This window comes from Euprymna scolopes, chromosome 41 (genome assembly GCF_053919585.1).
Source record: "Euprymna scolopes isolate OS-2025 chromosome 41, ASM5391958v1, whole genome shotgun sequence".
NCBI lineage: Eukaryota > Metazoa > Mollusca > Cephalopoda > Sepiida > Sepiolidae > Euprymna > Euprymna scolopes.
This window is the reverse complement of record NC_136522.1, coordinates 64,481,873-64,505,828: the sequence shown is the minus strand read 5'-3', so window position 1 is coordinate 64,505,828 and position 23,956 is coordinate 64,481,873. Positions and strand designations below refer to the sequence as shown.

The 23,956-nt window shown below is 31.2% G+C and overlaps 1 protein-coding gene across 35 annotated transcripts in view; it reads left to right on the top strand.

Annotated features, from left to right (window-relative positions):
* The window catches only part of LOC145266555 (mediator of RNA polymerase II transcription subunit 25-like), a 192,523-nt gene that overhangs the window by 89,099 nt on the left and 79,468 nt on the right, over window positions 1-23,956 (top strand). For 9 of the 35 annotated variants that reach the window (XR_013864744.1, XM_080122353.1, XM_080122340.1 and 6 more), the window contains 2 exons: window positions 2,282-2,326; window positions 16,346-16,381. The exons of 15 other annotated variants lie outside the window; for them this stretch is intronic. Coding sequence is in view for 18 of the 20 variants with exons in the window: in XM_080122353.1 (XP_079978479.1) it covers window positions 2,282-2,326; window positions 16,346-16,381 (81 nt within the window). In the remaining 2 variants the exon portion in view is untranslated. The remainder of the gene's footprint in view (window positions 1-2,281; window positions 2,327-16,345; window positions 16,382-23,956) is intronic. 11 more of the 35 variants (XR_013864749.1, XM_080122342.1, XM_080122362.1 and 8 more) reach the window with 2 other exon arrangements.

Sequence of the window (23,956 nt, the reverse complement as noted above, 5' to 3'; positions counted from 1 at the left end):
TTTACTTTAGATTCGTTCATTTTTTCATCTCCTTTAGAACACTCGGTGCAGAAATTTTTTTTTTTTTTTTTTAAATCAAAACGAAAAAAAGCGGCGACCAATTTTTTTTTTTTGTGTAACAAAGTTAACATTTCTAATACAAAATGTAATCTGTACGAAGAGAAAACCAATATTTTCGTTAGAAGAAAACATTTAAAAAACAGAAACTGCGGAAATTTAAAAAAAACTTTTTTTTTTTAAATTAAAAGTAAATATTATGGTAAAGTTTTTAAAAATTTAGTCTTTAACCTTTAAAAAATACTAAGAATGAAACTCTTTAATAAAACAGGGATGAAACTTTTAAAGCTGTGGTGACATTTTTTATTGTAACAAAGCTTATAATATTAACAACACCAACATATAGTTTTTAACATAAAAAAAATAAAAATGCGACAATAGTTGTAGAGGAATTGTAAACGCAGCTTTAAAAGTTTCATCCTTGTTTTATTAAAGAGTTTCATTTTTTAGGTTAAGACTAATCTTTTAAAAACCTTACAATAACATTTACTTTTTAATTAAAAAAAAAAAAAAAAATTGCTGCAGTTTTTTTTTTTTTTTTTCATCTAATGAAAATAGTGATGGTTTGTTGGTTTTCTATTAATAGTCGCATACAAACTACATTTTGTATTATTGTTATCAACTTTGTTACATTAAAAAAATTGGTCGCAGCTTTTTTTTTTTTTGTTTTGATTTAATAAGCTATCGTATCGAGCATTCTAGATTATGAGATGAAAAAAAACGAATAAATCTTTAAGAGTTTCTCCCTCTGCACAGTGAATGATTGTAAAACAGCATCGTTTTTTTTTTTTTTTTCTTGATCTTCTCTGATCCATTCTTCCTGTGACGGATCGATGCTGAAAAGTAACATATGATAAAAACACAAGGCCTATCTTCTGGCATGGATTTTTTATTCATTTAATGAGTGAACGAAGCCATCACACTGTCTACCTAAACTTTCTTTTTGCGTTTTCTTTGCATTTTCGCATCTCCTCTGACATGTCTGTCTCGTCTGAAACCAGAGGGCAAACTGCTCATTCGCTTTGTCCAAACTTGGAAGCTATCTTTTCTTTCTTTTTCATGGATTTTTTTTTTTTTTTACCCACAAACTGAATGATATCTCAAGTGTCACCACTGACCCTAGCTACCGTGATTGACATACATCAACCATAACCCCATGAACTTTTTTTTACATTAACCAACCTGTGAAGCAACTCACAATTTCCAACATGGCTGCGTAACCCAGGATATATTATATATAAATGGCCCTTATTCTGTATAAGTATCCCCAAAAAATCTTACAAATATTTTTTTATGAAATATTTTTCTTTTTTGTTATTAATCTTTTGCATTTGTTTATTTTTTGTATCTAATTTATTTTTTATTTTTAAACAGGTGCTAGCCGTGATTCTATTCTATCTATGCATTTTTTTTTTCAATTTAGAGAAATGAATAGAAAAAAATGAACCAGATATAAATCTGTCGTCAAAAAACGCTTGTACGACTGGACAGTGGATTTTCTTACCTGTTTTTTCAACTGCCTCTCCCCCCACGTATTTTTTTTTCTTGGTTCTTACTTAGAATTTGACCTAGTTAGAAAAAAAAAAGCATAAGTATAGAAAAACCTTCATGATGTACATGCTCGTCATGGAACAGAAATGTTATATTCGAAAAGTCACGGAAATTGATCAATAGTTTTATTTTAAACAATTTAAAGCAATTAATATGAAATCCATAGCTGATTACTCGGCTGATCTGACAAGTTTAAATTATTGTGGACATATCTGCTCTTTTTTTTTTTTTTTTTCCATCATGAGCATGGTCAGTACCAGACGGGTCACCATTTTGGAATACCAGGCACTGTATATAAAGGAAGATGTTGACACTTTGCAAAAACTTAACGTTTTTAACGTGCACTTGTACTCTGAATGCCACCCACACTGCGGATTGAACTTGCTTTTTTTTTATATTAATATTACTATCTTAAATAGTATATGACAGTCCCCTTTTACTTACTTACAAAATTTGATTTTCTTAGTAAAAAAATAAAACTACTTTATTAATTTACGTGATTTTTGGAATATGACATTTTCATTCCGTGATGTGTATGTACATCATAATGATTTTTGTGTATTTTCTTTAAAAAATTAGGTTGAATTCTAAATAAGAACTTTTTTTTTTTTTTTTAAATTTATTACCTGCTGCGTATCTAATCTGTTTTTCCCCAACTTTTGTATCCTTGTAGATGTTTTCTATGGCGGAAATCACCCCCCACCCCATTTTTTCAGTGGTAGGTAACAGTCTTTTCTCTCTCATTGACCGAGTGGGTAATCTTGCTGTGTCCGGTCAAGGCTTTTGGGCAAAAAAAAACAAATAAACAAAACACTGAGAAAAATATACTAGTGCAGTTGCCTGTGCTTCGGTCTGCCAATGGACGCTAATGTTGACCATTGCACTCCTCCTCCTACTCCTCCTGCCCTTCTCCTCTCCCTACAACCCTGTTATATACCATTCCACACTCTGCAGAATTGCAGAAGCAATTGCTATAATTTTGCTTTTTTTTTTTTTTAATTTTTTGAAAAATCTTTTTTAGTGTTGTAATCACAAAATTTGTTGCCAAATTTCAATTTAGTCGCGACTTTTCTAGCTAAAACCCAAATCGATTTCGTTCCACATGTCTAAATACCCTATATATCAAGTTTTGTGTGTGTAAACAAAAAATTTGACAGGATAGTTTGGTAGAAATCGTTCCGCAGACTGACAAATGGCCACTTTTATAGGATATATATGTATTAGTGCTTGATAGTAAATAGTTATTTATATTAATCTTTATACAGACATGAACAAGGTTCACTATATTGGTATGACACTAACCGTTCCACACTCTGCAGAATCAGAGAAGCAAATACCATAATTTAGGGTTTAAAAAAATTTTTTTTTTTTTTATTGAAAAGATTTTTAAAAAAATTTTTAAAATCTTTTTTTAGTGTCACAGTTAAAATCATTAAATCAGAATTTCACTTATTTTTTTTTATTTATTTACCAGGTAACAGCATAAAAGCAGTTCCAATATAGTTCATTCATATGTTTATATTTCTGCGAAAATATCTTATTTCCTTATAATATATACCAATCCTTATTTAAGAAGCTCAGTGTAATTACAGAACATAAAGAATAAATGACAAAAGTCTATATTCCAAAGTTCTTTGTAAATGTCAACCGAATTAAAGGAATAAATTATAAGATGGTCAATATCATGAACTTTGGCATATAGATTTTTGTCATTCATTTACTATGTGCGTATGTGTATGTGTGTGAAAAGATAGGGCAATAAGGATTAAAGTTACGTAAGAAACAAACTAAGACATAAACTATTTTCAATAATTCTAAATTAAAATGAGACCAAAAAATCTTTTCAATGATTATTAAAAAAAAAAAAAAATTGTTAAAACATAAAAAAAAGTACACGCACAGCGGAGATATAAGCATAAGAGAGAAAAAAAAAAAGGAACTGATTTTTCTTGTCACCGTTTTCGGTAGCAGACATATCGGAAGTAAGGTAGTATGTTAGCTAACTATTACCAGCATATCAACCATCTATAGCTTATTTAATATTGGATAAAGGTGTCAAATGTATTCGATAGATAGGATAATTATTTTATATTCTTAGAAAACACATTACTCCTTGCCTTTGGTAATCTTCTTTGAATTGAGAACCTTTTGTCTAATCCACAATAGTAGCATTCTCTTGTTCAGTCAGCCATGACTGGGTAGAAATCCTAAGTAATTTGCAATTGTATGTTGAGTGCCACCCGTATTGCGGATTGAACTTGCAACCTCCAAAAGTGTGTAATTTACAACTGAATTTTACCAAGTAATTTATCCACTACGCAATGTGGCGGGACGGCACTAAAAAAATTAAGTTGTGAATTACTTAGGATTTCTACCCAGTCATGGCTGGCAGAACAAGAGCATGCTACCCCCATGGATTAAATAAAGTGTTCCGTTTGAAATGCCCTGCAAGTTCCATGAGTTCCGCAAGATACATCTGGAGAAGGTCGGAGGTTACATCAGCCGAAACATTGTGAAAATAAAACTCTAAGATGAGAACAGTAGTCTGTAGAATCGAAAGAATACTAAAGATCAATTCTCATCTAAAAAATTCAGGAAAAAATGTTTTCTATAGAACTAGCCTGGGTGCCTGGTGTTGCCCGGGTGTTTGGAGGTGTGTTGAGCAAAAAAAAAAAAAAGTGGTAGTAGACAGGCAGGCTCGAACCCGTAACACGAAGGAGGAAAAGAATGTGAAAAAAAGTGACGTCTGTGCTGTTGCATCCATTGCCACACTGGAAGTGGTGAAGGTTTAAATTAAGGCTAGTCAATCGAAAAGAGGGGAGGACTTTTGAAAATATTGCCGAAAAAAGTGACCCCCCCCCCTCCCTGTAGAAAAGTGTCCAGTTGAGGGTGAAGGAATTAATGTTTTTAGCATATTTTTCGGAGTTTGTCATCCGAAGGGCCGAGCTTCAAAACGATACAGATCTTGTGAAAATCCATCGCTTCTGTTGAAAGTTTTAGGCAGACATATCAGCATACATACATTTAAACAGACAGGTGAGATTTATATTAAAGATGAAGGGTTAGGGTTAATCTATAATTTTAGTTTGTGAAAGAAAATATCAGTTTTGTTTTGTTTTTGTAAAATGGCTGAAGGTAGTGCTATTGGTGCTGGTATACAATTCGCGGTGGCGGAAATAACTATTTTTGGTGGTGGTTATCATTAGCCGAGCAGCTTTGGCCGACAATTGTATCAAAATATCCCTAGTTTAATCATGGAAACTCGATGATCCTGGCTTCAGGAAGGTACATGTCTAGCCCCACTGAAGATACAGCAAAACGGTCTCTATGGATCACACACACACACACACACACACACATATATATCAAATAATTTTACATGTGTTAAACTAAAAAAAACAAAAGAATGTTTTTCCAAAGTACTCAATACATATGTAGAGCTTTTATTATCAAATGTCTAACCACACTGAAGAGCTCTGATACAATAAAACAGTCTCTGTGAATGTGTAAGGTGATGTATAAATATTTATTACTTCATCATTTAATATGAGCCACAGAAAATACAACTAAAAGACGTAGCTAAATTTGTTACAAATCATGACTGATAACTTCACCTCGGAATTCTTTTGGCGTTTAGTGTTATTAAAGTGTATAGGAAAAAAGTTGTAGATATATACCATTAATCGACTCCGATATTCATATATAATATTCCAGGTTAATATTTTCCAGGGCTGAAGCAACCACTGAATTTTTTAACGAGGTTCATACAAGAGTGCTCAATATCGAAGTAGAGCAAGATATACTTTTTATTTGTTTTTACATGAACGTTAATATGTCGCTACACGTTTATTAGCATGGAAAACTAACAAATGCAGTTGAAAGAATCGTTTTTGGCATTGGAAAATAGGCACAATTTTTTTCTGATTCTGATACCAGTTCCTATACTTCAATGAGTACTGATTTTTTTTTTTTTTTTTTTTTTTTTTTATTCCCAGATTCGATTAATTGTCCCAACACTCGAACTTAAAAACAATATAATATGAGAGGAAAGAAATATTTAATTAGTTTATTACAAATTCTGACTCACTGGGAAAAGAAGTTCCTCAGACATAACTTTGCCTTAGAATTTTAGTGTGTATTTAGTGTTATTAAAATATACAGGAAGTAGATTGTAGAGAAACAAATGCGATACTATGAAGTTGACTTGAATCACTAAGTGCTGAGAGGGGGGGACCAATTGACAGATAGGAAATGTTTTACAATACACAGAGAGTTAGGAAATAGCAAACAATGAATCTGTAGGTATTTTTAGATTGAACCTTTTAGATTTGACAATGACAATAGAAACCTACAGAACAGATAACAAAAGGAACCAACTACACTTGACAGGAGTATCAATAAGATGCTTAGAGAGGGAAAGGCAGCTTCTGGGTAGCCGGGGTGGGGGGGGACTTCAGATAGCGACGCCGAGAACACAGTTGAAAACTAGCTGCCCTTTGCGGCGAATGGGTGTTCGGACTTGATAACGGGCAGTGTTGGACAACGAATGGACAGTTTTTAGAGCTGACAGCAAAACAGATTGAGATGAGTTCATGACTTGACGGAATGCAGAGGAAACACACACATACTCTCAGGTCCAGTCGTCGAATATGTTTGAATTATTAGCGTTGTTTTTTTTTTTTTTTTTTTTTTTTATTCTATTTTACTTTGTGGACCCATGCGTGTTTTCTCATCGACAGTCATCAGCAAGAAAATGGCGATCCGGCAATTAGAAGAATAGTTGACAAAAAAATGTACGGCACACAATGTTGGGGGTGGGTGGTCTATCGGGGTCCACACGTGGTGTCACACAAACATAAAGCAATAGTACTGGGATAACCCTCCAACCCATTTGGCCACGGCGATGGTCATACCATGATCTTGCAAATTTATGTACTTAATGTATCCAAAAGGTGAAGAAAGAAACAATTTTATGTGCCCCCTCCTCCCCCATCAAGTTCTGCGTTAAGGTAGAAAAAAAAAAAATGAATATTTTGTTCTAAATTTCGCATATTATGCATCCGAGTCCTTTTCCTTTAAGACTGTACCAGAATCATTCTTATTTGCTTTGGATTTCGAAAGTTTTTTTATACACACACACGCACATTCACACGAACAGACATCTCTCCTTTATGTAATAGAAGATGAAGAAAATTTAATTTATATTCAATTATTAGCCTTTAAAAACGAGAATAAGTTTATTTAAACTGAGTTATTTCCCTTTTAAGGTACGAGTTATTTCCCCCCTTTAATTTTCATAGATGAAAATGGATGTGTTTTATGCTTCCATGAATTCAATGTGGTTCACTTTTAGGAAAATTGTAAGAATTTAGGATATTCAGTGTATCTTAAATAGTATGTGACTAAAACCTCTGCCCGCCAGTGTTTCAACCAGGCAATGATCGGGTATATACACGTAGTGTGTATATATATGTGTGTTAAAATGATTAGAAAGAAGTTACTTTTCCTTTTTGGCTTTAATCTCTTCAGTTTTTGTAAGTTTTGCAACTCCCCTTACCCTCAGGTATATTTTATCTGGACCCCCCCCCCCCCAAAAAAAAATACCCATTTATCTTTCCTCATAGTTTCATAGTTTAAACCCACTTGGTCAACCCTCTTCCCCGTCTTCCTCCCACACTGGTGAAGGTCACTTACAGGGTCTTATGATTTGGGCTACACAGTACTCCCCCCACCCTCTCCACCTAACAATGTATCCCCTTCCACCACCACCATCACTGGTATGGCTGACTCATTTGCTTTTCTTGCCCACTCTCTCTCTCTCTTTCAGATATCTTAAATTGCATGCCCTGGCTGAGACAGCCAAAACCAAAAAATCCCCTCCCCCACAAAAAAAAAAAAAAAAAAAAAGATGGCGGACAAAAGAACCCATCATATCTATCAACACTACCACTGCCATCGCTGCAGCCAGCATCACCACTACCACAACCGTCATCATCATCATCATCAGTGCATGTTTATAACTAAAATACCTTTTTTCTCATATTTAATCAACATTTTCATTCATTCATTTATTTTGTATTTTATATGTATTTTTTCTTTTACGTCATATAACATTAAATGGGCTAGCATGAGATGTTGAAACTATTTTTTCTCTAATGTTACTTTTATGGTAGGTGCTTCAATCCATGGTCCAACTTTCCTTTGTAAAACTTTCACAGCGATTACTTGTCCAGCTGCAACTGTCAATCTGCATTTCAATTTTTTGTTCTCAGTTAACGGAGGAGAAATCTTTAATGACTGAGAAACTTTTTTTTTTTTCTCCACATTAAAAAACAACCTTGGTGTCTAACTCTGCTCTCGTGGAGAGGCAAAGTAAATAGGAACACCTTGCACACCAATGTACCAAAAAAAAAAAAAAAAAAATTCCATGAGTAACCCATTAGTGTGGAATTGCTTTCCTAGCTGATTATAACATGGTTGTTTTTAAGTAAATAAATTTTTGAGCCGTCCTCTTGTATAATTAAACCCTACCCAAGTTTCACCATCATTGATCATTAGTGTTATTTGATCATCTACCTAATACTCATTAACCCTTATATTCGAATCGCTTCAGGGCCTTGATAAGCGGTGCCCCCCCCCCCCAAGAAAAAAGAAAAAAAAGATGAACTGAAAGCTTTTATAAATCTTACATTTGTTCTTAAATTTTAGCAGACTTATCTATTCAGAGAGTGGAGTTTTTGAAAGTACTCCTGTTATTTATTTATTTATTTTTTTTATTAGAATCCTTTGAGATGAGTAATTTGTCTATTTCTCTGCGGACTGTTATCCTCAACTTCATAGTGGTTGCTGTTTCACTATGTTTTGGCCAACTATTCCTCTGGCCTTCTTCAGGTGATTGTTACCTGTGACAGGATAGGAATGCTGAGCCTCTTAACTGTATCCTCAATAATTACTGCCGTCCATTGTTGTTGTCTCGCCACGTTTTGACCAACTAATCCTCTGGCCTGCTTTGGGTAGGATTGAAACCGCTATCTTCAGACAATGCTCACCTGGAACCGTAGAGACTCAACGCCTCTATCCACTGTGCCACTGAAGAAGGCCAGAGGATGAGTTTGACAAAACATAATGAAACAACACTTATGAAGATGAGGATAACAGTTTACAAATAAATATATACTTCTGACTGTAAAAACCATTAGTCATTCGCCTTAAAACAACCGTGTATGACATTACATGTGGGGGTAGGGGGGGAGGTTAATACCATGAATATCTATAAATTATTGGTAATTTATTAAAATACTTATTTTGTATCCAGAATTCCCTCTATATTAAAAACAAAAATAAAGAAAAATTTGTATGATATATATACATGTGACGAAATGAAAATATATTCCCAAAAAGATTTAAATCAATCAAGTATGTTTTTTTTTTTTTACTAAGAAAATCAAATTTCTTGAGGAATCAAGTCTGTCTGCCATCTTTAAAATTCATCATTGGTTACCTCCCCCTTAATAAACTCTCTAGAAATGGAGATCAAAATCAGCTTGTAATGGCTATAATTAATAGTAAATTGCTAAAAAGAATAATAAAAAAGACAATTATTTTCTATAAAAATAAAAAAAAAATCTGGATAATGGATACATCTGTGATGAAATGAGAAATATCATATTCCAAAAATCATGAAAAATAATCAAGTAGTTATATTTTATTAAGTCATTTTTAAGTGATTAATGGGAATTCGTACGGATTACAACATAAGTATGAATTAAGTTTTTCTTCTTTTTCAAGAGAGAATATATGGATATACATATTTTTGATTCCTGTCAAGTATCCGCCCTATATTGAAAACAAAAAATAAAGATTTACACACCTTTTGAAAATATCACATTATTGATCAAGTAGTTTTATTTTGAAATAAGAAAAATGAAATTATGAGTAAACGAGGAACAGCTGTCTTGTTCGCCATTTTGAAAACGATCTAAAAACAAAAGGAGATAATTCAGCATAATTCGAAACTTGCAGGATTTATGAATCCTTATTAATCACTCAAAAATTATTTTCTTTATAAAAATTAAAACTACTTGAGCAATTTTAGTGATTTTCGGAATACAATATTTTCATATTGTCACGGATATGTACCTCCATACATTTCTTTTTTTTTTTTTTTTTTAATATAAGGGAAATTCTGGCCAAGAACCATGTTTTTACCCAAAAATAAACAAGGGGATTAATAACCTTTTCGATCAAGCTATATCAATACTAAATAATAAATACACTTTAACTTATGACCAAAATATTTAATTCTACCCCGCGAGAATTAATTATAACGTGTTAACAAAAATAGGTAACATGTAAGCACAGAGGCGTAGAAAGAAAATGGCCACCGAGTTATTAGGATACATCCAACAAGTCTTGTAAATGCAGAAGGTGGCTTTGTGGCTGGGTTTGAATCTCATGACTAGCACTAATACACTGATGATTGGATAAGCGTGAAATGTAGGTATAAAGAATTATGATATGTACACATCTTTTTATACATTTATAGGTATGATAAAAAATGGCAAAAATGTATAAATTCAAAGAAATACCTCTGATTGTCTTTATTATGTTTTTGCTTTTCATTAATTCAAGCAAATGTGTGCACAGAAACCATTTTTAGCATTTTCATTTTGGATACCAAAGCATAAACATGGTTGCTACAAATAAACCATTTCCCATTTACCTCCAATTTAATAGGCTTGTGTCTAATTGTATATACAGGTGCAATGCCGATTTTCTATTATCTCCAGAGTCTTGCCAGATTAATCGTTTTGTCGAATGTTCGAGTGCATTTAAATTCTAATTCAACACATCCCTAATATTTTTAATTTTATTAAAAAAAAAAAAAAATGGTAATATGTTTACACAGCAGCCTAAAAAGAAAATGGCTGTTGAGTTCTTAGAATGTATCCAATAAGTCTTGTAAATGATATTGATGACAATTATTTCATGCAAACTGAAGAAATAACAATTTTCCAACTTGTCATGAAGCTGGCTGACAATTTGGAAATATTTGATTCTAAATAGCCAGTTATGTTCGACAATGTCACTGTTTGTTGTATGAAAAACAAACAAAAAAATGAAATCAATCATTTTCACTGATTACAGATTTTATCTGATTCAATAAGTGAGGTAGAGGCTTAGAAAATGGTGCAAAAAGTGGCTTCGTGACTGGGTTTGAATCTCATGACCAGCAAGAATTGTCACACCTACACTGATGATTGTGTAAGCATGAAACACGTGCCTGTAGGTATAAAGAATAATTATTTAATTTATATATATATATATATATATATATATATATATATATATATGGTAATATGTAGACACAACAATCTAGAAATAAAATGGCTGCTGAGTTTTTAGAATTCACCCACCAAGTTCTGTAAATGATGTTTATGACAATGGTTTCAAGCAAACTGAAGAAATAACAATTCCAACTTGCCATAACGTTTTCTGACAATTTTGAAAATGATTCAATTGATTACCAAGCATCAATTCTTGGAGGTGTGAAATCTGGAATTCACCATGCGCATTGAACCGTTATTTGCAGTCAATTGATGGTTGCAGCTAGAAATTTTCAAAAGATGGATTTCTTTGTTCAATATGAAAAGAACTCTTTTGAGTGATACAAACTTTCCTTACAAACAATTATCTTTATAATTTATACGTGGAGTAAGTATTTCTTTCGGTTTTAGTTTTTACATAAAACCTTACTCGGCCATTTTCTTTCTAGGCTGCTGTGTTTACACATTACAAAAAGATCTATTTTGAATCAATTTTATGAAAAACATACTTAATCTCAATCAATATTTGATTTTGCGTACTGATATCAAGAAGTGGTAGGAGTTATAATTTGGTACTTGTACAGTTTAATCAAAAAATGAAAATATATTGAAAAGTTATATTGTACGTACCCGTTATGGAATAAAGTTCTCCAAAAAAAAAAAAAAAAATTCACCTAATTTGATAGAGTAGCTTTTTTTTTTTTTTTTTTTTTTTTTACAGCGAAAGGTAACTGTTTGAATTTTTACAACACGCCACAGGGAGATAACTCAGTCTTAAGCGCCTACCCCCCCCCCCCCTCCATGGTAAATAATAGCTTTTCTTCATAAAAATCAAAACGTGGCTCCCTTTTGATTGGTATCGTAACAAATTGTTTTTCGCTGTAAAAAAAAAAAAAACCCTAAAAAAAACTACTTGATCAAATTAAGTGAAATTTTTTTCAGAGAACTTCATTCCATAATAGATACATACAACATAACTTTTTTTTTTTTTTCGGTATTTTCATTTTTTAGTATCTTGATCAAAGTGTACAAGTACCTATAATTCTTCTACACAAATATAACCTAATTTTCAAACACGAGCTTCATTTGTCATGGGGATGCAATTTTGGTTCTTAGCAGAAAAGAGCGATTCAACTCTCAAAAACATCTAGTACGAGTCAAACTCCATGACAAAAAACTGTATATGAGATTTCATGCAAATACAAAAAACTATACAGAAGTGAGACCAGTCGCTCCCCTAAAGGTAAGGCTAGAAGAACACCGTAAAGCCGTGACATGGGAGGTTGAAAAAGTTCAGACAAGATGATCACATATGGAAAGAAAAAAAAAAAACACACTTCCCTTTCCGGAGCGAGGTCAAAATAATTAACAGGGATGCAAGGTGGAGGGTCCAAACTACAATGAACATGTTTGAGGACGGTTGAAGGCTAATCCGATGAAAACGTTGCACAAATAAAATCCAAAATGAGAACAGTAGTCCAATCCAAACATGTAAGATAAGCAATCAGCCTTCATCTAAAAAAAAAAAAAAAAAAAAAACTCAGAACTTTAAAAATAAATTTAGTTTAAAAAATGGGTTATTTTTAGGTACATGCTTCTCGGCTGCCCATTTAATGTTACCCAATAGACTGTTGTGTCATTTATTTTACTGCATTTAAAATATGTGTCATTTATTTTACTGTTTAAAAATGTGTAATTTATTCTACTGCATTTAAAAATGTCTTCTCTTTTACTGTATTTAAAAAATGTGTCTTTTGTTCTGTATTTAAAGTGTGTCTTAATCCTATCATATTTAAAAACATCATTTATTTTACTGTATTTAAAAATGTCTTTATTTATTCTACTGTATTAAAAAAATTTTTTTTTTGTGTTTTGATCATTTTAATTTTCATTCATTTCATCTAGTTGGCTGATCATCTTGTCACATCCATATGTATTTAATCATTTTATTTTTCATTATATATGAAACATTTTTTTCTTCCATTTTTTTATATATATATATATATATATATATATATATATCACATTACAGATGTTTAACATTTTTTTTCCTTCTTGCTTTGTTACAGTTTTTAATTTACTGAAATTCGTATTATATTTCTCTTTATTTGTCCATTCCACTTTTTCTTGGAAATTACTGGACTGATCTGGCTGAAATTTTGCATTAATCTTTGTTATAAGCTGCAATGAACGAAGAATTATGGTATCCATTCGATGTACACTTAGGATTAATAGGGATTAGTCATCACAATACCACATTTATTCTAGAAGTTTTTCTCAAAACTATTGGGCCAATCTGGCTGAAATTTTGTATGGACTTCTTGTTATAAGGTGCAACGAACTAAGTATTATGGTATCCATTTGTGCACAGTTAGGGATAAATAATTACTAAGGATTAGTATCTAATGCAAAAATGAGCACTAATTTAGAACTCATTTTCCCAAACTTAACCGTATTCAACAGTGAGCACGCTGACATTTTTCTTTTTCAAAATATATCGATAAACACTAATTTTCTAAAGATTCCACGTTTTAAATTGAGTAAAACCACTAAAAACTTTTGCATATAGGTAGAGTAGTAACTTATCTTGCCTTTGGTTACATTTATTTGTTATATTTGTTTATGACAACTTTTTCAAATCTGTGTATAGTAACGCAATCAACCTTTACTTTAGCATAAAGCACTCGTTCTAAGACACTGTGTTATAACTACTCTAAAAAAAAACCAAATTTCATGGCAAGTGCTCGTCTGAGCTCCAATCTCTCGTCCCCCCTCGCTAATCTTTGACGAGAAACACCCGTCTGGCTGAAACTACTGTCAATTTTTCCCACTCTTTATCTGTGCCTAAATCCAAACGTAGATTCCATGAGCAGAGCTTCTTTCTCAGAAGTGCACGACTGGAACTTTCTTCCGTTTGCGTGTTTCCCACCTGACTACAACTTGGATGTCTTTAAGTCCAACATAAACAAATTCCTGACAAACCGCCCTCTTAAGACACTCTATCAAATCTCCAATACTAATGATTACTACAATACTATCTCGTTGATTATTGTACCCGCAATAACCCTTATCTCTGAGTGGCCTCCAGGCCTTGATAAGTGTTTACCTCCATGTAAAAAAAAAAAAAAAAAAAAAGTCATGCATATGTTGAAACATGTCAAATATAAGAGCACTCTTTAACAAGAAAGAGGAAATCAAGGCCAAACAAATGATTCGTCTTTCTTTTTTGGTAAGGAATAAGTAATTGTAAAGTGATATCGGAAAAACTAAAAGTACAATTAGTGGACGGGTAGGAGAGCATTGAGAAGAAACAAAGATAAGTCTTTATACAAGGTGCCGTAAACAAGTTTCCAAACTTTTTTTCTGTATGCACACTTTTATTGATAATACACACATAAAACTCTAGTCTCCTTTGAAGTAATCTCCTCCGGCTGCAATCTCTTCCAATGCACTTGTACTGTTCCAGCAATTTCTGGAAGGCCCCATGGAAGTCCTCTAGTGTGAGTGTGTCAATGACCCTTGTCACAGCCTCTTTCATCTGCTCAATTGTATCATAATATTTCCAGCTATATTGGCAACAGATTTGATGTATATGTATATACAAGAAATACATTTATTGCTTTTCTATACATGTGTGTATACGAGCAATTCACGTAAATTGTAGTTGCATATTAATGCAATTTAAAAAAAAAAAAATTCATATTGGTATATGAAGGCAATTAATAAACATAAATTGTATCGACATATAAAGGCTATTAAATGTAGGTTCATATGTAAAAGCAATTAAAAAAATGATATACATAAACTGTATTGGCATATAAAGGAAATTAAAAAAAAAAAAAGGTTCATATTTGCATATGTAGGAAATTAATAAGAATATAAATCTGGGTGTCATATATAGACAATTAAAATATGTTCATATTTGCATATGTAGGCAATTAATAAACATAAATTGTATTGGCTCACGAAGGCAATTAAATATAGGTTCATATTGGGATATAAAAGCTAGAAATATATAAACTTTACTAGCATAAAACGGAAATTAAAAATGTTCTTATTTGCATATATAGGCAATTAATAAAAATATTAATTTTTGTGGCATATATAGGCAATTAAAAATGTATTCATATTGATATATATATATAGGCAATTAAAAATGTTAATATTAACATATAAAGCAATTAATTATAAATATAAATCTTTTGAAGCATGTAAGGGAAATTAAATCTTTAAATTAAGATATAAAGACAATTAAAAAAAAATAAATAAAACTTGTGGCACATAAAGTCAATTAAAAACTTGCTCATATTGACAGAAAGGCAATTAAGGCTTTGTAGTTTAGAAATGCAATTTAATTCCTTGTAATAACTTGTAAATCAAATTATTTCCTTCAAAGATTCTAGCTATCCAGAATTCGCTGTATATTAAAAAAAAAAAAAAAAAAAAATTATGACGTACACTCATGATGGTATGAAAATATCATATTCCAAAAATCACATAAATTGATCAAGTAGTTTTATTTTTAACTAAGAACATCAAATTTTACGAGTAAGCAAAACTGGAGCAGTCTCGTGCCGTCATCTTGAAGAAACAAGGACAGATAACTTTACAATACTTCAAACTTTCGAGAGTCGGCTTGTAATGCCTATGATTTCCCAATAATCGCTTAAAATCGTTTATAAATGATTTTCTTTATAAAAATAAAATTACTTGATTAGTTTACGTGAGTTTTGGAATATGATCTTTGCGTTCTGTTCCTGGTATGTACATCACAAAAAAATTGTTTCTATTTTTTTTTTTTTTTAATATGGGGGAATTCTGAATGACCAAGTTTTTAAATTGAGAAGAGGATGAGGAGTTTTATCGATGCTTGTGTAGATTGGTGATCTTTTTAAACCTATGCATTTCAGGTGAAAACAGTATTACGTGTCATGGCGAAATTAGAATAAATTCTAAAAATTGTGAAAAATGATCTGTTAAAAGAAATAATTACAAGTAATAATAGAATCTATTAAATTGAGTTTTATTGTATATTTTAATGTGGAAAAGTTGTGTGACCACTTCAGTATGGCAAAGTGACTTATCTCCTTTGACTTAAATTAAGGACCCACCATTTTTAAACACGTCAGAACGTAATTCTGAAGTTTTATTTATTTTTTTTTTATTAGAAATATATCCAGCATATTTTCTACTGGATCATTTTTTGTAATTTATACTAATTTTGAAATGAGGCGTAAGTATGTAATGTTTTCACCTAAAATGCGTTGGTTTAAAGAATCCCTAACCTACACAAGCATCGTTTTAATCTGTTTTTGTTTAAAAACATGAACCGGCTTTTGTTTGGCTATGACTTCTTTCTTAACTGTCTATTTTTCCTCCTAACCTTAATTAATTTTGTTGATTTGCTATAGAATGGCCCCGACGACAAATAAACCGAAAAATAATGGGTAAGACATTTTTTTTTGGGCCCGCTGGCCTTTTATCTCTAACCAATTAAGATTACAATGGCATCTCGGCTTTTTATTATTATTATTTTTTTTTTTTTCATTAAAAATATATCTTTGTAAGTGGTTTCAGAAAACAAAATTGCTTAGCGGCTTTGGGGAATTTTGTCTTAAATTTGAAGTAATGTTTTATGTACATAAAATTATCATACTTGTTTGTCTTGTTGATCTTTTAAACCCACGCATTTTAGATTAAAACATTATTGCGTACTTACATGGCATGTCGAAATTTAGTATGAATTCCAAAAAATTAGGCAAAGACGTTCCAGTAAAGAAATAATTACAAGTAAAACGTAGAATTTATTAAATTATCAAGTTTTATTGTTTTTATGTGGAAAGAGTTGTGTGACCAATTCAGTATGAGAAACTAACTTATCTCCCTTGAATTGAATTAAATGAAGGGTTTGCCATTTTTAAATTTAATGCAAATGGAGATGATTTTTTTGTTTGTTAAAAATGCATCTAGACCATCTTCAACTAGATCATGTTTCGTCATTTTAAGAATTTATGCTGATTTTGCCAAGTGTAAGTATGTAATGTTTTCATCTGAAATGCGTTGGTTTAAATGATCAGTGTTAACAAGAACCCAAAATATTGTTTGTATGTTAAGCGATACATGTATGTTTAATTCATTTTAATATGAATGATGTATCTCTTCATTGATATTTCATTTATATTCTTTCTCTTTTATTTATTTTTTTTATAACCATGAATTTTTTTATTGAAGTAAAATATTACGTTTCAACTTGATTATATTTTACTTTTTTGTACAGGTAAGTTTTTTTTTTTTTTCCTTCTACCTTTGGGGACATGGGCATTATTCGTCATTCTCTTTTGCGTGCACGTAGTCTGGGGTTTTGATTGACAGCATCTTCTCAACAGGTAGCTGGAACAACATCCAACATATGGAAGAGAAAAGACAAAAGAGAATTCAACTAATTGGATCCGTTTTCCTAACTCAGAGTTGCTTCTCATTTGTCATATATACAGAAAACTTTTTTTTTTTTTTTTTTTTTCTTTTTTTTTTTTTTCTGTTCAGCGTCATGTATATCACGTTTCCTTTTTTAAAAATTAATATTTCAAATATTTGGATAAAGAATAGCACAAAAAAACTTAACGCATACTGGTCAGACCTAAAAGAGACCAGTTATGGTCCAAATAATTATAGTCTGGTATGTGTTAACTTTTTTTTTTATTTTTTAAATATTTGCTCTGTACATTAAATGTACTCACGTGAGAAAGATGTTTGATATGTATTTATGTATTCGCTGCGGTCTACGATGTATACACTCTGACAGTGAGTAAAGCACAACACAGCTGATCTATAAAATATATTGTTTTTATTTCACACCGACAGTTTTGGATCTATAGTTATTGTCTGGTATGTGTTAACCTTTTTTTTTTTTCTTTTGTTAATTTTAATGTATTTGTTATGTATTCACTGGTCTATGATGTATACACTCTGACAGCAAATAAAACACAACATAGCTGATCTATAAAATAATATATTGGTTTTATTTCACATCAAGTTTTGGATTTAAAATTATGACTGGTGTTTTGACATCTCTAAAGGCGGAATGTCAAAGAAATGTGTCAGCTTGCTCTCTGTCTGACTGACTGCCCCGCTTTCTGTTTGTGACGATTTATATAAACATTCTTTTCCCCTGGAATGTTTAATATTTCCCATTTGTCTATTGTTTCAATCGTTTGACCGATATCCTTTCATTTATTTCTGGGTCAAGTTATGCATTCCAATAGACAATGGTAGAAAGTCTTGCGTTCCTCACATGGAATCAGTCTGAAACCCATTGAATGCTTCTCTTCCTTATTTAATAAACACAATAAGGATTTACTGGATTTTACTCTATGAACTTTTTCGCTATGTTAACTGACATATATATATATATATATATATATATATATATATATATATACACACACACACACAGCATAATTGCATTGATACACCGGTTCTCGTCGGATCATTGAAGTTAAGCAACGTTGAGCCTGGTTAGTACCAGATGGGTGACCATTTGGGAATTCTAGGCATTGTATGAGCTTTCCGCTTATCACGGCATTTGTTTCCAGTCGTCCTGAATATACACTCCACTTGCCACTGGAATTTAATAGTGTCAACTCAGGAAAGGTGTGGTTGGAGATTGTGCACCTCCTGCCACAAAAATTTCGTGCGCAGGCACCTGTATGGTGGGTACCCATAGTCTATCAAAGACTGAAGGAGCCTCTCTCTCTCTATGAAATTATGTTGGCCAGATTTGTAAATTAAGCTCACAAATTAAAATTTGATTCTAGTTAGCCAATTTTCATTTGTTATTGTTGCAGCATGTTATTGACAATAAATTAGTGTATTTTGCTACAATTTACTTTATTTTCTTTTAGAAAAAAAAATCTGGCTTGGCAGTTTACTCATATAGACCACCCCACCCCATCCCACCTCACCCCACTATGATTTGGACTTATTTTCGATAGCCTCATAGCTCTCATTTCCTGCTTTTATCAGTTAATCCTCAGATTCCATAAACGATGTTTCTGACAAAGGGGGAAGAATTGTTGCTTTTTAGATTGTAGTTTATTCATATTGTTGGCTAGTTTTTTTTTTTTTTTTTTACTTTGAAGTATTTTTTTAACTTCGTACATCAATTGGCTTCATGCTTGTCTGGAGCAATATCCATAAAAAACTATTAGATAAAGAGAATAACTCTTATTTTAGTAAGAGAAGAGTAAATATTCTTTATTGGCTTTTTTTTTTTTTTTTTTTTTAAATTAGATATTGAACCTAACAAATGGTGAACTTATTGAACATAGCACAAAAACAAATTTATACATAATGGATCCTGGTTAATGCAATAGTGTGTGTGTGTATATATATATATATATATATATATATATATATATATATATATATATACACACAAACACACACTGAAGACCGAAGGATCTTTTGAAAATTATGTGCTTTTGAAAGAAACCTTTTTTTTTTTTTTTTTTTTTTCAAAAGACCTTTTGTATTCCTACACGTCAACACACAGGAAATAAATACAGAAAAGATATAAACATTTATATATTTTTCGTATTGACTTTTTTCCCCATGTGTGTGTATATATATATTGGAAGTTTTTAACCTTTTAAAAACTATATAAAAAAAAAAATTAAAAGAAAACCCTGTTTAATTTTATATTTTATCATTCATTGAAAAACTATTTAGTCAGTAAGTCATTTAATCACCTGCAATCACTGCATCAACTAATATATATATATATATATATATATATATAAATGACGTTTCATCTTTATTGTGAGACTTCCTCTGCATTCATCCAGACGAAGTCTCACAAAGATGAAACGCTGATGAACACATAACTTTTTTTTTAATCTATCTTATCGGAATACTATTTCCATTATTCTCATCATATATATATATATACAGGATGACTTAAAAAAAACGGGCCCAAACTCTAATTAGGCCCCATTTCTTAGTGTTTTGTCCAAATGAAATGAAACTTTGGTCATAACTAGTTTATTATATTCAAAACATTACATCCAAACACTGGGGTCTTTGGCCTTTTTTTTTTTCTCCGTTGACTGTAAAATGCTCAGAAAAACAATTGAATGTCCTGTTTTTTTTTTTGAGTCACCCTGTATATATATATATATATATATATATATATATATATACACACACACAATATGATGGGGCAATTCCAATATTGTTTCCAATTCTTTATAAATCTCTAAATATTTAACCATAAAATGGTTACTTTTTCCAGTTATCTTCAAAACACGTTACATGCGCATGTATTTTCTCAAACATAAAACACACTTGTTGGGGGGGGGGTGATCTATAGATTTTAGTTCCACTGGTAGTTTCAAATGGACAAATATTTATTTTATCATCATTATTATCATTATCATAATTATCATAATTATAATTATCATCATTGGATGATTTTGTTTTAAAAGAAAATCAAATAAAAAAAAAAAGATAAAAGAATCGTTTTGGCATTGAAAAATAATGCACAATTTTTCTGATATCGATTTTGATACACCAAAACGTGTCATTTTTTCTGATTCCAATTAATCATCCCAACACTATCATATATATATATATATATATATATATATATATGACAAAAAGTCTATATTTTAAATTCCTGTCCATCTTACTGTTCTTTCAGTATGTTAAAATGTTCAATTCTTAACAGCACCTGTTTCGTAGTGCAAAAACATTCATATAATTATCAATTTTTGAATCTTTCCTGCCCTGACTCCTCAGAAGAGTATGGAACTCATCAACTTTAAAAGAAAATAAAGGGAATATTGGCATGATTATATAAATTCTAAAAAATCAGAAGAGTAGTTGCAATTGTGTTTTGTGATAGCTACGCTTAAGAAAATCTATTATGAATTTAGTCAAATCTCAAACTTATTTCAAATCCATAGGCAGTAGGGCATTTTCAAATGAGAGAACTGGTTGTTTTGATGTCACTAATGGGAGAAGGAACAAAATTCAGTATAATGCTACTGATCGGGCGAAATGTCAGCTGCCCCCTCAGACATTTTGCCCGATCGGAAGCATTGCACTGAAATTTGTTTCTGAAATTTTGAGTCGACACGAGAAAAATCATTTGATTGATCAATGTTTTTTACAAATAAATCAATACTTTTTACTTATTTCCTTTAACAAAAAACAATTGTGATTTTATTCTAGACAATTGTCTTTGGATCTGTTTTTTTTTTTTTTTTTTTTTTTTTTTTTTTAATTTTCATCTAAATTTCTATTCTCTTTTGTGACCCTCTCAATAAAACACTTACTAATAAATGTATGCACAAAACCAGTTGCTGTGGCAACGATCCAAAATTGCTTAACTGCTACTTGCACAGCAATGAATGCTTACAAACTGAGAAATGTATGCACATAACCAGTTGTTATGGCAACCTTCCTAAACTGCTTAATTGCTACTGGCTCGACAACGAATGCTTAAACACTGATAAATGTATGCACACAACACGATTATTACCACTAAGTTTTTTTTATTGTCAGACGAAAGACAATTTTCTTTCTAGCCTTAAACTTTTAAGAAATATGGGAAACTTTTTGATGAATGTAAATTAAAAAAAAATATTTGTATGGATTTGTTTATGTATATGCGCTAGTTTTGCTGGCAGAATTTAAATTGAACTAGATTTACAATAAAAAGTGAAGCGTGCATGGTCCCCCGTGATTGCACAGTGAACGAAACAAAAAAATGCAAATGTTCAGCATTTGCCCCCCCCCCCTCCCGCCCTCCGTTTAGCCCCAAAAGTTCCCAAGATCTTAACATATTTACATTTGAGTTGAGCACCATGCAAAACTGCTAAATTGACACACGCAGAAAATTTTGGACAAATATGGAAAAATAGTCCCAAAAATGGAATGTTTTTATTAGCCATAAAAAAAGCTCCTGGGGCACACCGAAGAGTTATCGCAAAGTATAGACAAACAAAATTATATAGAAATCAGTTAAAACTTTTCAGAAAGTTTTATTAAAATCCAAGGCCTCAATTATTTTTAATAAGAACAAAAGTGTCAATTTTAGCCATTTTAACCCGAAAGGCACTCTGGAGGGGGAGGAACCAAAGTTTTCCCGGAAAATCCGTTCTGTTACTTTTTTACTCGTATCATGTTTAATGTTTGTGCAAAATTTTTCAAAATTCCAAGGCGTAGTTATTGATAAAAGTGCGGACGGACAAATGGACAAGAGTGAATTTACAGGTTCACGCTCCTTTTGTTGGGCCGACCAATAATATATAATGCAAATCTAGATTTATAAATGTCTAGAAAGAAAAGATTAAATATTCAAAATGTTTTAATTTAAAATATTTTATGATTGTATCAGTTTTAGTACTTAAAAAAAAAAAAAAAAAAAAATAATAATTTGAATAGGATCTGTTATTTTACAAAAATATGCATTAGTTTTATGGGTGGAATTTAAATTGAGCAAAACTTTTAAAACCAAGCAAATATTAAGAAATTCTGAAGACAACATTGTAAATAGATTTTAGAATCAAATTGTTCTACATATTATTATGATATGCAAGTAATTATAGAAGTAAATTAATATCTAAAACAAATATAATTGGTTATTTTTTATTTTACAAAATGAATGTTATTTTATATCTCTCATGGTAGAGTTTCTGTTTTCGATTTTGTGTGCAGCTTAGTGTCCACATTAATGCTTGCTTTATACTGCGAGAGAGTCATGAATTTTAAAGTTTCCTGCTTATATTTTATGATTTGATATAGATTATAGCTCCCCTTTGGTATTTCGTAGATTTTTACGATGGTGAAATAGGCTTATACAAGTTCTGTGCCGTTAACGACTATGCAGTATTACTATGCAGAAGGAGTTGAATCCCTTGAAGGCCATAAATTATTACGAATGAAGATGTATTATTACTTTCAGAGCATAAAAGTTGTTTCAGTGACTGCAAAAAGTCAGTCCATAATCATGGTTTCTGTTATTTAGATTTAATTATTTATTACATTTTTAGATTTATTTTTTTCATAAGTGTCTTACACGCGTTTCATTTTATATATATATATATATATATATATATATATATATATGTATATGTATACTGTATTAACAAAACCAAGACTTAAAAAAAGGGATTGATAGCAGCAAAAAGTGTATTTCATTGTAAGTTACAATATATATATTAGTGATGGGACGATTCCAATATTTTTTTTCCTGATTCCGATACAATTACCGATTCCGATTCTTTATAAGTCTCTAAATATTTAACTATAAAATGGTTATCATAACGCATGTTAAATGTGAACATATTTTCTCAAACGTAAAAACACACTTGTGAGGGGATGATCTAAAGATTTTAGTGTTACTGGAAGTTTAAATCAATAAATATTTATTTTATCTTTACTATTAGCAGTGGAATATTTTTTTTAAAACAAAATCAAATATAAAAGTACTAGCGGAGGGTACCTGGCGTTGCCCTGAGTTTTAGAGGAGTGTGTGGTTGGGGGTGGTGGTGGTAAAATGAAAACAAAGCAAAGTCATAACCCTGTTTAAATATTATAAAAACAAACAATGTTAAAACTATTAAAAAAGAATCGAGTAAAAAAAAAAAAAAAAAAAAAAAAAATTAAAGAAATAAATGTGATGCAATATGAATGGTATGGCGGTGCCCGTGTGTTTGAAAAATCCTAAAAAAGTTTGAGGGGGGGGGGGGGCTCGAACTCGAATCATTGAGGTGAAAGCACAACCCCCCCCCCCCAAAAAAAACATGATGAATTAACTAAAAAGTGAATTAGGTAAAAAAACAATTCCGCAGTGAAGTTTGTTTTGGTTTAGTTTCAGTAGTCACATCACACTCGAATTCTAAATGTATGTTTTTGTTTTCTCGAATTCTAAATGAATTTGTTTTAATTTTAATTTAAGTGTAATGGAAGTGAATTCACGATGTTGTTGCGTTTTAATCTTTGTGTAAAAATAAATGTTG